Source organism: Neolamprologus brichardi, chromosome 7 (genome assembly GCF_056152115.1).
Source record: "Neolamprologus brichardi isolate AB-2024 chromosome 7, ASM5615211v1, whole genome shotgun sequence".
Taxonomy (NCBI): Eukaryota; Metazoa; Chordata; class Actinopteri; order Cichliformes; family Cichlidae; genus Neolamprologus; species Neolamprologus brichardi.
The window spans coordinates 8,970,536-8,983,248 of NC_142110.1; the positions used below are offsets into that span (position 1 = coordinate 8,970,536).

The window sequence follows — 12,713 nt, forward strand, 5'->3', positions numbered from 1 at the left end:
ACTGAACGATCACAGCATCAGCGCTGGAGTAAAGTCTCGAGTTAGCCTTTTTCTAAACTGTTTTACATCGTATTCATTTAAATTAAATCATCTATTGCCCAAATACATTAATCCTGTAACTGCTATTGTGTTGTTTTTGAAATTCCCTCATTCCTCTTTATCCATATGTCACATTTCTAATCCGTGTGCTGCTGAAGAAGTAGAAATGTTTCCTGAATTGGATTTTCCTTCTCGCTGTCCATGCACCGACACAGTGGGGGGCTGGGCGAGTAGCAGAAAGGCCACACTGCAGAATGGGTTACATTTCTAAGGACTGAATGTCCCTGCTGTGCTGGGGTCATTGCACTTCAGTCCCGTAACCTTTGACCTCTGACCCCTGTCCAGTTTGTATTTATTAGGGCGTAGATCCTCTGTGTTATATCTGATTCCCAACAAGAAACTTTGAATAAAGAAAACTTCTTTAAAGACACAAAAACAAAAAAAAACACCAAATATAAATATATAAATATATATATATCATCGATTTAATCAGCTGACCTGAGTGTCAATATCAATATCCGCTGGAAATTTCAGACTGAGATCTGCGATCCTATCAGCTGTGAGAAATGTGCTGCCACAGGAGGTTTCATCTTTGATATCACCAAAGCACCACTTACAGTTATTATAGCAACCACATCCCTTTTTGTTTTTAGAAATACATGAAAATTAGTTCCTTGCATAAACCACATTAGACTTCTTATGCAGTCCAACAGTTTGTGTGAAACTCAATCGGGAATACTGTATTATCATTAGAAAAAAACAGCTAATGATGAGAGAAAACATTGAGTCTATGGAGCCGATGCTGGAGACAAAGCATGCTTTAAACTGAGGTGCACAGTCTTAAAGCAACACAGACTACACATAATAATAATAAAATATAATTTTGAAAAGTGAAACAAACACAGTTGCCAGGCACTTTACTGAGTAAGCCTGTTCAACTGCTTGTTAAATGCCTGGTTGTTGGTGCCAGAAAGCGCTGGTAAGAGTATTTCACAAACAGATTATCTGCTGGGAAAACCACACAACCATCTCTTAGGTGTGGAGAAAATGGTCCAAAAGTTTGAAAATAACGATCAGCAGTTCTCTGAGTGAAAATGTTTTGATTGCATCAGAGGTCAGACTGCTTCAAGTTACATGAAAGCAACAGTAACTCAAATAAACACTCTTTTAAATCAGGGTATGCAGAAAAGCATCTTCTGCATACGAGGGGCGACATCAGCAAAAGAACACTGATGCCACTCCTGTAAGCTACAAACAGGAAACTGAGACTACAGATGACATGGGCTCACAAAATTTGGATGATAGAGGACTGAAAAAAATGTTGGCTCATCTGATGAGTCTTGATTTCTGCAGCAAAATATGGATGGTAGCATCAGACTCTGGTGTATTCAACATGAAAGCATGGATCTATCCTGCCTTGGATCAGTGTTTCGGGTAGCTGGCGATGTAATGGTGTAAGGCACACTTTAGACCCTTTAGTGCCAGCTATCATATGTGGGTATTGTCACTTATCCGTTATGACCACAGTCTATCTATTGATGATACAGTTAGACCTAAAATTAAAATAAAATAACTGAGATGACTTTGTGAACTGAAAAAATATTTAAAAAATTAATTGATTACAACCCTGATGAGGTACTGATGAACATGTTTCACTGATGAGCAGTGAAACCAATAAAATAATCTAAAACAAGAAAAACTACTCTGGAAACTAAAATTAAATCAAATTAATAATATCAAAATCTGAAAATGACCCAAATGAGAACGAATTTTTTCTCGTTATTATTTCGATGAGAGAAAACATGACTTGAAAATAAAATGTCAGAGACAGAATTCGGTTTTATTGGGGCTTATTGGTCAGCAAACGGATATTTTTCCAGATCCGACACACTTTGATTGATCACAATTTGTTTTCACAAATTCCAAATGAATTTAAGAATTTCACGTTTTGGAGGGGGTTTTTTTCGGGTTTTTTTTTTTTTTTTTTTCGTTTTTCCAGTTTTCTAAATGTTTATTAAAGTTACTTGGATTCATTCATTCTACACGTCTTTGTTTATACGCAGAATACACGTCATGTATCCTGCCAGATAAACTGCGGCTCTTCCTATGACACATTTTGCCATCATCGGACTGTTTACTGGAATATGTGAATAGATAAAGTGGGAGCAGGTCCCTGCTGCAGCTGATGGAGGCAGTCAGGGGAGTTTCCCTGTTGACAGAAGCAGCCCTGAAACAAGTTAGCCTGTCATCCAGCTAGCTGTAGCTCTGGCTGCACATCACTCACCGGTAACTCTCCGAGCTTTTCAGGTAGCCCCCATGGATCTGAATAATATTTTATCTCAGCTTGAAACTGCCAGCGAAGAGGACATCGAGAAGCTCTTCCAGCAGTATAATGTAGAGGTGAGTCGCGCGTTTGCTCGTTTTTCTTCAACCAAAACAAACGCCCGTGCTAACGTTAGCTAGCCACCTAGCCAGACAGCTAGCTCTGGGTGACATGAACATCTTTTTGGGCTGCTGAGCCGAAATGTTTGGCTCTGTCAAATGAAACCTGGTGTCGCATTATCAGAGAAAAAAGCACACACACATTGAGCGAAGCAAAAGTATGCAATGTGGCCTAATTTACAGCGCCGAGAGTAGAGCTAAAAATGCTAATCATGCATCATCCGTGAAAACTTTGCATGTTTCTCTGAGGTTTCCAACTTTAAATCCGTTTCATAGCTTCTAATATGTGATAGTGCACGCTTGACACGAGTCGATCTTGTTTGCTGTCGACACTGAGCATCCTTTCTGTTGCAGAACACCCAAACCTTCACTTTTGACCCAAAGGAGGAAACCCTGCGGAGTGTGAGTACCATCTAGCCCAGAAGCTTCTTATTACATGAAATGTGTGATAGTGACGGTGTGTGTGTGTGTGTCTCTGTGCGTCTTGCAGAAGCTGTGCCACGGTGTGCTCACAGTCCTCGGGAGACAGGTGCAGCCCAGCTGTCAGAAGACATGCTTGGAGACCCTCCGCATCCTGTCCAGAGATAAGCGTGTCCTGGCTCCTGTAGCCACCAAGGAAGGCATGTTGACCCTGGCAGGGATGGCGAGGCTGCGGGCTGGAGAGGAACAGGATGCTGACAAGAAAAGCTCTCAGGAACAGACACTGTCAGAGGAGAACAAGAGGGTGGTGGTGGAGGCCCTTAAGTGCCTTTGCAACGTTGTATATAACAGCCCTGCGGCTCAGCAGGTCTGCGTGGATGTGCAGCTGGTTCGTGGTCTGTGTGCCAGCCTGGCCACGGCCCGTACGTGGTCCCATGAGGTGGGCCTGTTCACACTGCGCCTTCTCTTCCTGCTGTCTGCCCTCCAACCTGCCGTGAGGGGGCTTTTGAGGAGAGAGTGGCATGCTGTTAGACTGCTGACAGAGGTGTTGGAGCACACGCTGGATGTGCGCTGGGTTGGTCCGTATGAAGCTGCCCGTCCAGATCCGCAAGCCCTGCCCATGCCTGCAGAGAATAACGAGCGAGCGATGGAAGCACTCAAAGCCATGTTCAACCTCACACTGTCTGAAACTGGTGGTGAGGTGAGTATGCGGTGGTTATACAAAACAATGTTACAGTAAAGGCTCACTCGGTGCTAATCGTTTGTGACTAATTGCACTATAGTCTTAATCTGAACTACAAAGATCGTATATGCTGTTCCCAAGAGCAGCCAAATTGCATCTGTCGTGAACTGCTGGTTCTCAGGAAGTGGCTCTTCCTCTCAGTGATCATAGCATAAATATAATTACTCACAAAGGTTAGCAGATTCCTGTAAGGAGACTACGAAACTATAACATTAAAAGTTACCTGCAGAAGTCTAAAACGGCCCTTAAAGACCATAGTTCTAAAATTGCACAGCAATGTTAAGCTGAGTTCAGTCAATATGTTTTCTGATGATTTTGCGCTGACCTTCAAATAAAATTCAGCTGGAATAATATTATATATTAAAGATGTTAACACCTGATAAAAATCTTATTGGCTTTAAAAGTGAAGCATATCAGAAAAAGTTTGAGGCTGTCACTTTGACTGTGAAGGTTCTCAGTCATCCAGGTCATCGTAGTCAAAGGAGCTTGCAAAGAAAAGCGTCTGGACTTCTTTAAGTTACTTGAAGACGTTTCACCTCTCATCCGAGAGGCTTCTTCAGTTCTAAGGTCAAATGGTGGAGAGTCCCAGATATAAACCTAGTGGGAGTGTCCCCCCACAGAGGGACAAAAGGACCCCCTGATGATCCTCTAATCGCCTGAGCCAAGGTGTGGAACTGGGTGTGGGTCCCAATCAGCCAGAGTTTCGGGTGAGTTCATTTGAAACCTGGCCCCACCTTATCATGCGAATTCCTGAGGTCAGATGGCCCAGGATGTGAGTGGGCGTTAAGGCGTCTGGGAAGGGATCTCAAAACTGGATTATAGATGGCAGAGAGTTGGTGTCGTAAACCACCGCCACCGTTGCCACTTTGACCATCATTAAGGAACATTTGTCCTGCTGTGTTTAGACCAGTGTGAAGTCTGAGCCGGGTTTACTGGGATTACTTGCGTTACTGACATTATCATGGAACCTTCACCATGTTTCACATCAACATCCATCGCTGAAATATTAGATTTATAACAGGAAGTGTGTCGTGTAATTCACATCAGCCAGTGTCAAAAATATTCCGCTGAAGTTAGGCTCATTGCTCCTTTATTACAAAGTCAGTAAGTCTTTCCACCCACACACACACACACAGGCCACTCAGTATGAACTTGACTTGAAAAAAGGATGATACTTGGTACACATGCTTTTCATTCATGATATACTTATTGTATGATAATTTTTGCATCTGATTCACTGTCAAACTTGATCGTCTTGTCTGAGGAGGCATTTCAAAGGAGAAACGCGACTGCAAAGGCAGCACCTGAGGCAGTGTAAGTCCTGCTGACGCTACGTTTAGTTTTAAGATTCCTATTTGGCCCTGCTCTCCTCTTAGAAATCCAAACTTCCTCTTCCTCAGTCTCACCACAGCCTCTCTGCTTCTGTCACTATTAGACCAGTAACTCCTCCTCGTGTACTCCTGAGTTCTCAGGTTACTTTTTGTTGTTAAACTAGTTTTTTACTTTCAGCCTAGATATTTGCAGCTCTGCGCCGAGCTGAGAATCGCCCCATTCTCATATTCAAAATATCATCAGCAAAAGTACCAACACAGCAATTTCTTACTTATTTTCTAGATGTATTGGTGTCAATCCTGATATTTATATTTAGGCACTTTTAACTGCCCTCCCTAATTTGTCACTTAGTTGATTAATTAGTGACGTGAATAAAAGTTAATTAAGGAAATAAGGAAGAAACTTGCGGGAGCTAAATGGTAGATGGTGCTGATAGGAGGGAGAAACAAATGAAAATGACACATAGTGACCCTTTCATGCCTTTTTATTTTATTCCTACTCAGTTACACAATGACAGCATATCCCGATAGTTATAGCAGTAGCTACTTTAATATTAGAATACAAATAGAATAGCCACTTTATTCCACGCCACTGATGCGTACTTGCATGGATGATTGATTAACTGAAGGTTTTAGCCTTTGCTTCCGCCTCATGCCCTTGTAGCGTAGGTATTTTTACCGTACTGCTTTGCTGTGCATAAACAAAACCCCTGGTTGGACTCGGTGTTTTTGTGTGTGCTCGGCTCGACAGGAAGACGATCACCAGCTCCGGCTCATTGCTGCCATCCTGCGTCATCTCCTGATGCTGAAGACCGAGACCGAGGAGAAAACGGAGGAAGCACACAGGTGGGAATCTGTTCCTCGCTGATCTTCATATGTTAATAATTTATTGTAGCGGACTGCACCTTCGTATTTTATTTAAACTAATATACATGTTTGGACCTCTTAAACACAAAGAGGCTCAGTCCCTTTGTGTATCCGTGTCCTGTAGCTTTCATGTGTGAATGAGTTATAGCCTCAGACATGACTTGAAAGTGATTTACATAGAAAAGCAGACTGCATCGCCGTGTCTGTGTAGGAAAATCACCTTGTGAGATTTGCTTGTGTCGATAGCAAAGTGCTGTGTAGTTGTATTTTATATTATCTATGAGCTTTTTTCTGTCATTGTGCGACAGCAGTGTTTCTCATGGTAATTTCACGCAAGAATGCCAAGAATGTGTGGTCTTAGCCTGAAATTTAAACAGTGTCATGTAAAAGTGAGTGATGATCCTCTTGACCTGTCAGATTGGTGGCTGAATCAGTCGTGGGAGCTTGACCCATTGACCGACCCAGCTGTAATTTGAATGCAGTGTAACACAGAGCTAATTTGAATAGAAAAGGGGCGCACGAAGGAGAGAGTTAGTTTTAAGCCAAGCTGACAGGCGTTTTAAAGTTTGTTAGTCGGATGATTGTCAGACTAACACATAAATATTTTCAAATGTAGAGTGTTGTGACGGACTTTCAGTAATTCCTATATCTGTGCTCCCTGGTTACGCCATAAAACTGTTGTCTTTTTAAACTGACCGGCTCAAGGATCACCTCATTTCCAGAACTACTCTTACTATTTTTTTTCTTTTATCCCTACTTTTATCTCTTTGGGTACCAGTAATTGTAAGTATTGCTAACTTGAGAAAAATAAAGTATTTTAGATGATCTCTGGTGAATCTGCAGTTTAGGAGGTATAGATGTTAAAATGCAAACTTACCACTGACATGACAGAGACACGATTTGTCATATTTTTATGCCATGTGCTCTTTTTGAGCTCCTAGTGATTTTTCTCTCCTTCTGGTCTCAAACTGGAAAGCATTAATAACAACAAATGGGAAGAAAGCACAAACGTATCAGAAAACAAACAGGAAAAAACTCCTTTATCTGTCTATTGCTGTTCCTCCTTGGTTTAGGTCAGATTTGAGTGAAACTCTCATACAAAGATCACTAAATGATGCTTCAACCAAATCATTATTTTTACGGTTCCATTTTACCAGCATAACCTTTCTGGAGACAACTTACAATCTCGCCAGTCGCTTGCTCCTGATGCACTGAACAATATTCAGTTTCAACAAATTGGCAAAGACAGTTTACTCCAATTCAATTCAACTTTATTTATATCGTGCCAAATCACAACAGCTGCTCTATATCGTAAAGTAAAGCCACAATAGTAGAGAGAATACCCCAATCACTTGGTGACAGTGGGACGGAAAAACTTCCTTTTAACAGGAAGAAACCGTTGGCAGAACCAGGCTCAGGGAGGGGCGGGCATCTGCTGTGACCGGTTGGGTGTGAAGGGACGAAGAGAAGACAAAAAACAGACTGTGGAAGAGAGCGAGATATAATAACTAACGATTAAATGCAGAGTGGTGTATAAACAGAGTGCAAAGAGGTGTGAGAAGATGAAATGCATCATGGGAAGCTTCCGGCTGCCTAGGTCTATTCCCGTTTAATGAGCGGAGGGTTCATACTCATCTGGACCAGCCCTCACTAGAAGCTTTGTCAAAAAGGAAATGTTTAAGCCTAATCTGAAAGTCGTGACATAAGATTCACACGTTTAAGGAGAAAGAACTTCAGAAAGTACCAAATGATAGGAAAGGTTGAACTATTGCATTACTTTGCATTTCACTTATATATCATTAGACTGTGATGATTTCATTGGTGGGGATTAGTGTGGGTGCACTCACATATTTTCATGGTTTCTGCTGAGCATGTCGTCTTAATGCTCCCGAACTCTGACATATTCCTTTGGTAGTGAACTACATTGACCTGTCCCAGATGTGACTGTTTGCGAGTGTGCTTGACTCTCTCATTAGCTTTTTATTCTCATGATGTTATTTAATACAGCCAATGAGTGAGAAGAAAACGTATCACTTTCTTTCTGTGCTTTGCACCTGTGAATTGTGGTAAATCCTGAGCAAAACCTGGTATGTCTTTTCAAAAGTGTTTTAACCTTTTTGTATTTTGATTTTATTGTCCAAATACCCTAAAACCTCTGGATAATTAAAAAAATATAATGTTTTTAACTGTTTGCAGCCATGCCGTGAACCTGCTGAACAACCTGCCCGTGTCCTATCTGGATGTTTTAATTGACGTCCCCGTGCAGGGAGGGCAGGAGAAATATGCCGGAAAAAACATGGACGCGATCGAGGTGTTGCTGGACTTCATGGAGAAAAGAATCGACAAGGTAAAATTCAACTTCTGTCGCAATGACGCAAGAATAACGGTTTAGCATCCATAAATGTGTTCTAACTCCACCCGGATGTTTTTGTTTTTATTTATGATTAGAAGGAGAAGAAAGCCTGAATAAAGGTCATGTCCCTCAGGTTCTCCTCTGTTATTCAGTGTCTCCTTCATCTTATTTCTATTAGCTGCTTGCTTGTGTGCTAAAGATATCTATCCAGCCCCTGAGTTTGTGGAGACAGTGAAGTTTTTGTGGTCTGTCACTCCAAGCAGGGGTCCAATTACAAAGAGGGTTTGACTCCAGTACTCAGCCTTTTGACTGAAGGATCCAGACACCACAGGGAGATCCGCAGATATATCAAAGCTCAGGTAATCACGGTTTGTGGGCTCAGCTTTAGAGGTGTGTTAAAATAGAAATATTGATGCACTATTAAATTAAATTAAATCTTTTTTTAAGGTACTTCCCCCACTGAAAGATGTGAAGAGCAGGCCAGAGATTGGCACCACCATCAGAAACAAGCTGGTTCGCCTCATGACACATGTGGACATGGGCGTGAAGCAGACAGCTGCAGAGTTTCTGTTCGTCCTCTGCAAAGAAAGCGGTGAGTGATTTTAAAAGGGAGAAGAAGGGGATGAAAAATATGTGGCCTTTTCGGTTGAGTGCAGTTTATGAGAATAATTACCTTAACACGTCAGGATTTATGTGTATCAGTGCCACCTTTTAGTAAATGTGTTGTCTTGCAGTGGACAACCTGTTGAAGTACACAGGGTACGGAAACGCAGCAGGACTTCTTGCGGCTCGAGGACTTCTTGGAGGAGGGAGAGGAGAGACTCAGTACTCTGACGATGAGGACTCAGACACAGAAGAATACAAATCTGCCAAACCTTTGTGAGTCCTCCACACTGGGATTACAATAAGGTGTCACATATTTAACTGTTGTGTGTACTTTGATCATTTGTGCTGCACCGATTCAAAAACTGCTGGTCTAGTAGCTGATGCTGATCCTCTCTCTTTTTAAAAAAAAAAATTATTTCCTTTTATTCTCGTGGGACAAACCCCAGTAATTTAATCCCAGATATAACAAATAGCTGCCATTAGTTGAATTCACTTTGCAGCTATACATTCAGCGTTCTCATCTATTTCTTTTTTTCAGCATCAACCCCATCACCGGTCACGTCGAGGAGCCGATGCCGAACCCCGTCGAAGAGATGACTGAGGAGCAGAAGGAGTACGAAGCCGAGAAGCTGGCCAACATGTTCGACAAGTTGTCAAGGTAATAAACTAGAGAGCTCGCTAAGTAGTAGTGAGGCATGCTTCAAAATCTACAATGTGCTGTTTACAACACTTAGAAAAGTACCAGAGGATTTTCAGTTGCAAAGTTTTTGGACCGAAAACGGCTGTGTGTGTTCTGACTTCACCGCAGTTTCTGATGGACTGAAAAAGGTTTAGAGGTCATTTCATGCTCTGCCACAAAGGTCAAATATATAAAGCAATCTGCTGTCTGGGAATTTGCTTTTTCGTATTTTAGATTAGCTTTGGATGCATGAATGTGTTTAAAAAAGTCTGTGTAAAATGGATAATTCAGTATGATAGATGCCTCAGAAGTCTTGTCGAAATATTTTTTTTCTTTTACCACGCCTGCTCAACATATAAATACACAGTTTCCCGAGCAAAGGGTCGTGCTGTGTTTGTGTTGACCTTTCCTCAGCGAGCGCAGAGGCCAACGTTAGTTTGCACAGCGCCTGCACAAAAGTAACAGTGAGCCCGCTCCCTGCCAACCGAGTCATCGTTGGAAGAATCTCTTGCCTTTTAGATGTAGCTTCAATTAGGACTGGACTTTGTGCACGCCGCGTCATTCAGCCGGTGTAAATGGGGGAGCTGCTGCCACAACGCACCAGCGGCATCATTACCTCCGCTCCTTAATTATCACCTAATTGGCTCACACAGTCGACTTGTCGTTTCCCTGTTCCTTTATTCGGGTTTTTAATAACACACGTCCTGACTTTATTCTTCTTTTTATTTGACAAGCAAGCCGCTGGTCAGACAAGGAGTGGACTGAGACAGAGGCACAGCTAGACAAAGCTATTCGGGTGGAACGTGGATCAAGAGACACAGGTTGATAAATGCGCAGGCATAAGAAAGCCGTCCTCGCCATTGTTGAGCCAAAAGAGGGCGTTGAGCTGTAATGAGGCACGTGCACCCAGAAGAGGAAGATTCCTTTCCGAGGCCGCATCCCCTTTCTTCTCTTCCTCTGCAATGAAGGAGAGGTGGTCCCTTGATGCCGACTCTAAGGAGATCGGTCAGGTCCTTGCAAGAATGTGCCCCTCTAACTGTTTAACTGGTGCTCCAATTAGCACATACTCTGCACCCCCACCCCTTACACCTGCCAGACCCCCACCGCCCAGCCCTCTGTCACTCCCGAGGAGGAAGGAAGACATTTTTTCCCCTCTCTAATTGGAAGAGATCATGTTTTTGTTTGTTTTGTCACGCTGGTCTGTATTGTAAATGAGCCAGTGATACCGGGTCACGAGATTCTGGTTCACTTTAAAGAACTTTAACCTTTAAGAATTAAATGATATTTAATTCTAGGAATCAGAAGGAATTACATGGCCATTTGTGTTTGAGTCTGTCAAATCTTTTGACCGATAATTCTCTGATAAATCATCTCGGAGGGAGTGGTGACACACGGTGCAGGTATAATTGGATTAGGGTGAAGGGGCAGCCGTGGCTTTGAGGAGATTAGGCTGAGTACTGATCCTGTAATTAAACTGCCACTGCAAAGGAGGGGAGGGAGGATGGCCAGACAGGGGCGAGTGTCCATGAAAGGAGGGGAGGGAGTTGTTGAGTGAGGGTCCTTGAGTTGTGTATGCAGAACGTGCAGACGCATGCAATTGAAAAGCCCTTTTTAAAAAGAAAAATGTTCTTCCAGCTTTCCTTTCCTTTCCGTCATATCTGACATCTACTTCTTTGTGTCCGCAGGCAGCACGTGATTCGACCGATGGGCGTCAAACCCGACGGGACGTTGGCACCTTTGGAAGAAACTCTCTGCTGTCCACCTGAGGAAAACTCGGACTCAGACTCGGACTAGTGCTGCTGAATATCTCAGCCACGTTTTCCAGACTAAGCCCGATGGGCCCCACCCCCAACAAATCTCGAGCTGTGATTATTGAAGGTGGGTTCTGTAGCTGGGCTTGAATTTGTGCCTCCATCCTGAATGAGCTGCTGCTGAGTGTAGAGCTGTGTCCAAAAACTTCAGGTGCTGGATGGGAAAGTCCCATTTGTCACCTTGGGGGCTGTAACTGGGACGAGTGGTAGTGATTAACAGAAAGCTGAACAAATGGTGATGGTGAAAAATAAAATATTTATGTGTAAGTTTATATCAGGCTTTTATTGCGCTTTGCAGGGCAATCACCTCCTCTTTGGTTTTTCTTAGTGATATTGACTGACGGCCACTTAAATGCAAATAAAGTGTTATTTTGCAATCATGGACTGGACTCTTAGCAAAATCTTAGCCTCTTTTTTTCCCAAATAGGACAGGCACTTGCTGTACTAAATGAAATCAAACCAGTCCTGAAGTAGAACGCAGCTAAACATTTCACAGCAGGCTCCAGAGGCTGTCTCGAGCTGAAGCGGAGTCGTGCGTGGCAGGAAGACTGCCGAGGAGGAGTTCACAGTTACTGCTGCATCTTTTGCTTTAGTGCTCCCTGTGGGGAAAGAATATACTTTCTGCTGAGTTTTGCTTCTTGCTGGAAACACTGTTTTGTTTAAAGTGTAGTTTTGGGTGTGAATAAACATTCCTTCACTTCTCTTTTTTAAAAATATATACATATAAAAAAATGTATGACTAGAAGGTGCACAATTTTAACACGAATCATAGTAAACACTGTTAGCGGTAAAGCTGCTGGTACTGCTGGAGCACAGGACTGATGTGTTTGTGGACGGTTTAAACCTGCAGCTCACTTTGTTTGTGTAATCAGTTTTTACCATGGACAAAAAACAAATGTTAGTGGTAGTTCACTTTTTTTCTCTCTGGTACTCAATTGATGACGTTATGGAGAAAAGAAAACAAGTTTCATTAAATTTAAGACTTGAGGCAATGCAGCATTCTCCACAGGTCGATGGTGGTTTTTGCCTGTTCGGGCTCTTGACAATGAAATGTGTGAACTACGATGATTGTTTTCTAATCTCTGTTCCTTTTGTCATCTGCATGATGTTGAATCAAAAAAAAAAAGAAGGAAGAAACCTATGAAAATGTTGTTTATTTGACACTAAATGTGTGACTTTATATAAACAAAGTAATATATTTTCTGTGTCTTGGTATAATTTAATTCTATGCAGATCTCACATACTTGGTCGGTTATACACATAATTTAACTGCTTGTTACATTAACAATGAGAAACGCTGATTTAAGTAATCAAATTTGTGCAAGTTGACTTTACTCTTTTCGATTTGCCAAAGTTGGTTATCATTTGCTGGGTTTCTCCTCATGTCTGTATTTTTCCCCCCTATTGCTGTAGATTTGTTTTG

The 12,713-nt window shown here is 42.2% G+C and overlaps 1 protein-coding gene across 2 annotated transcripts; it reads left to right on the forward strand.

Moving 5' to 3' along the window:
- The first annotated feature begins 1,003 nt into the window (after nucleotides 1–1,003).
- Nucleotides 1,004–12,489, forward strand: ric8b (RIC8 guanine nucleotide exchange factor B). 2 transcript variants are annotated; one of them, XM_087843018.1, is made up of 11 exons: nucleotides 1,004–1,018; nucleotides 2,103–2,439; nucleotides 2,836–2,883; nucleotides 2,972–3,601; nucleotides 5,726–5,820; nucleotides 8,038–8,188; nucleotides 8,455–8,553; nucleotides 8,642–8,786; nucleotides 8,929–9,073; nucleotides 9,339–9,458; nucleotides 11,165–12,489. In XM_087843018.1, the coding sequence occupies exons 2-11, from the start codon at nucleotides 2,356–2,358 to the stop codon at nucleotides 11,271–11,273; spliced, it is 1,626 nt and encodes a 541-aa protein (XP_087699144.1). In that variant the 5' UTR covers nucleotides 1,004–1,018; nucleotides 2,103–2,355; the 3' UTR covers nucleotides 11,274–12,489. The 2 variants fall into 2 exon arrangements, with proteins under 2 accessions (XP_087699144.1, XP_087699145.1); XM_087843019.1 differs by having other exon boundaries at nucleotides 8,458–8,553.
- The last annotated feature ends 224 nt before the right edge of the window (nucleotides 12,490–12,713 follow it).

Coding starts and splice junctions, on each gene's coding strand:
- ric8b (XM_087843018.1), top strand. CDS start 2,356: ATGGATCTGAATAATATTTTATCTCAGCTTGAAACTGCCAGCGAAGAG. Junction 2,884..2,971: donor AGGAGGAAACCCTGCGGAGT/GTGAGTACCATC, acceptor TGCGTCTTGCAG/AAGCTGTGCCACGGTGTGCT. Junction 8,554..8,641: donor GCAGATATATCAAAGCTCAG/GTAATCACGGTT, acceptor TCTTTTTTTAAG/GTACTTCCCCCACTGAAAGA.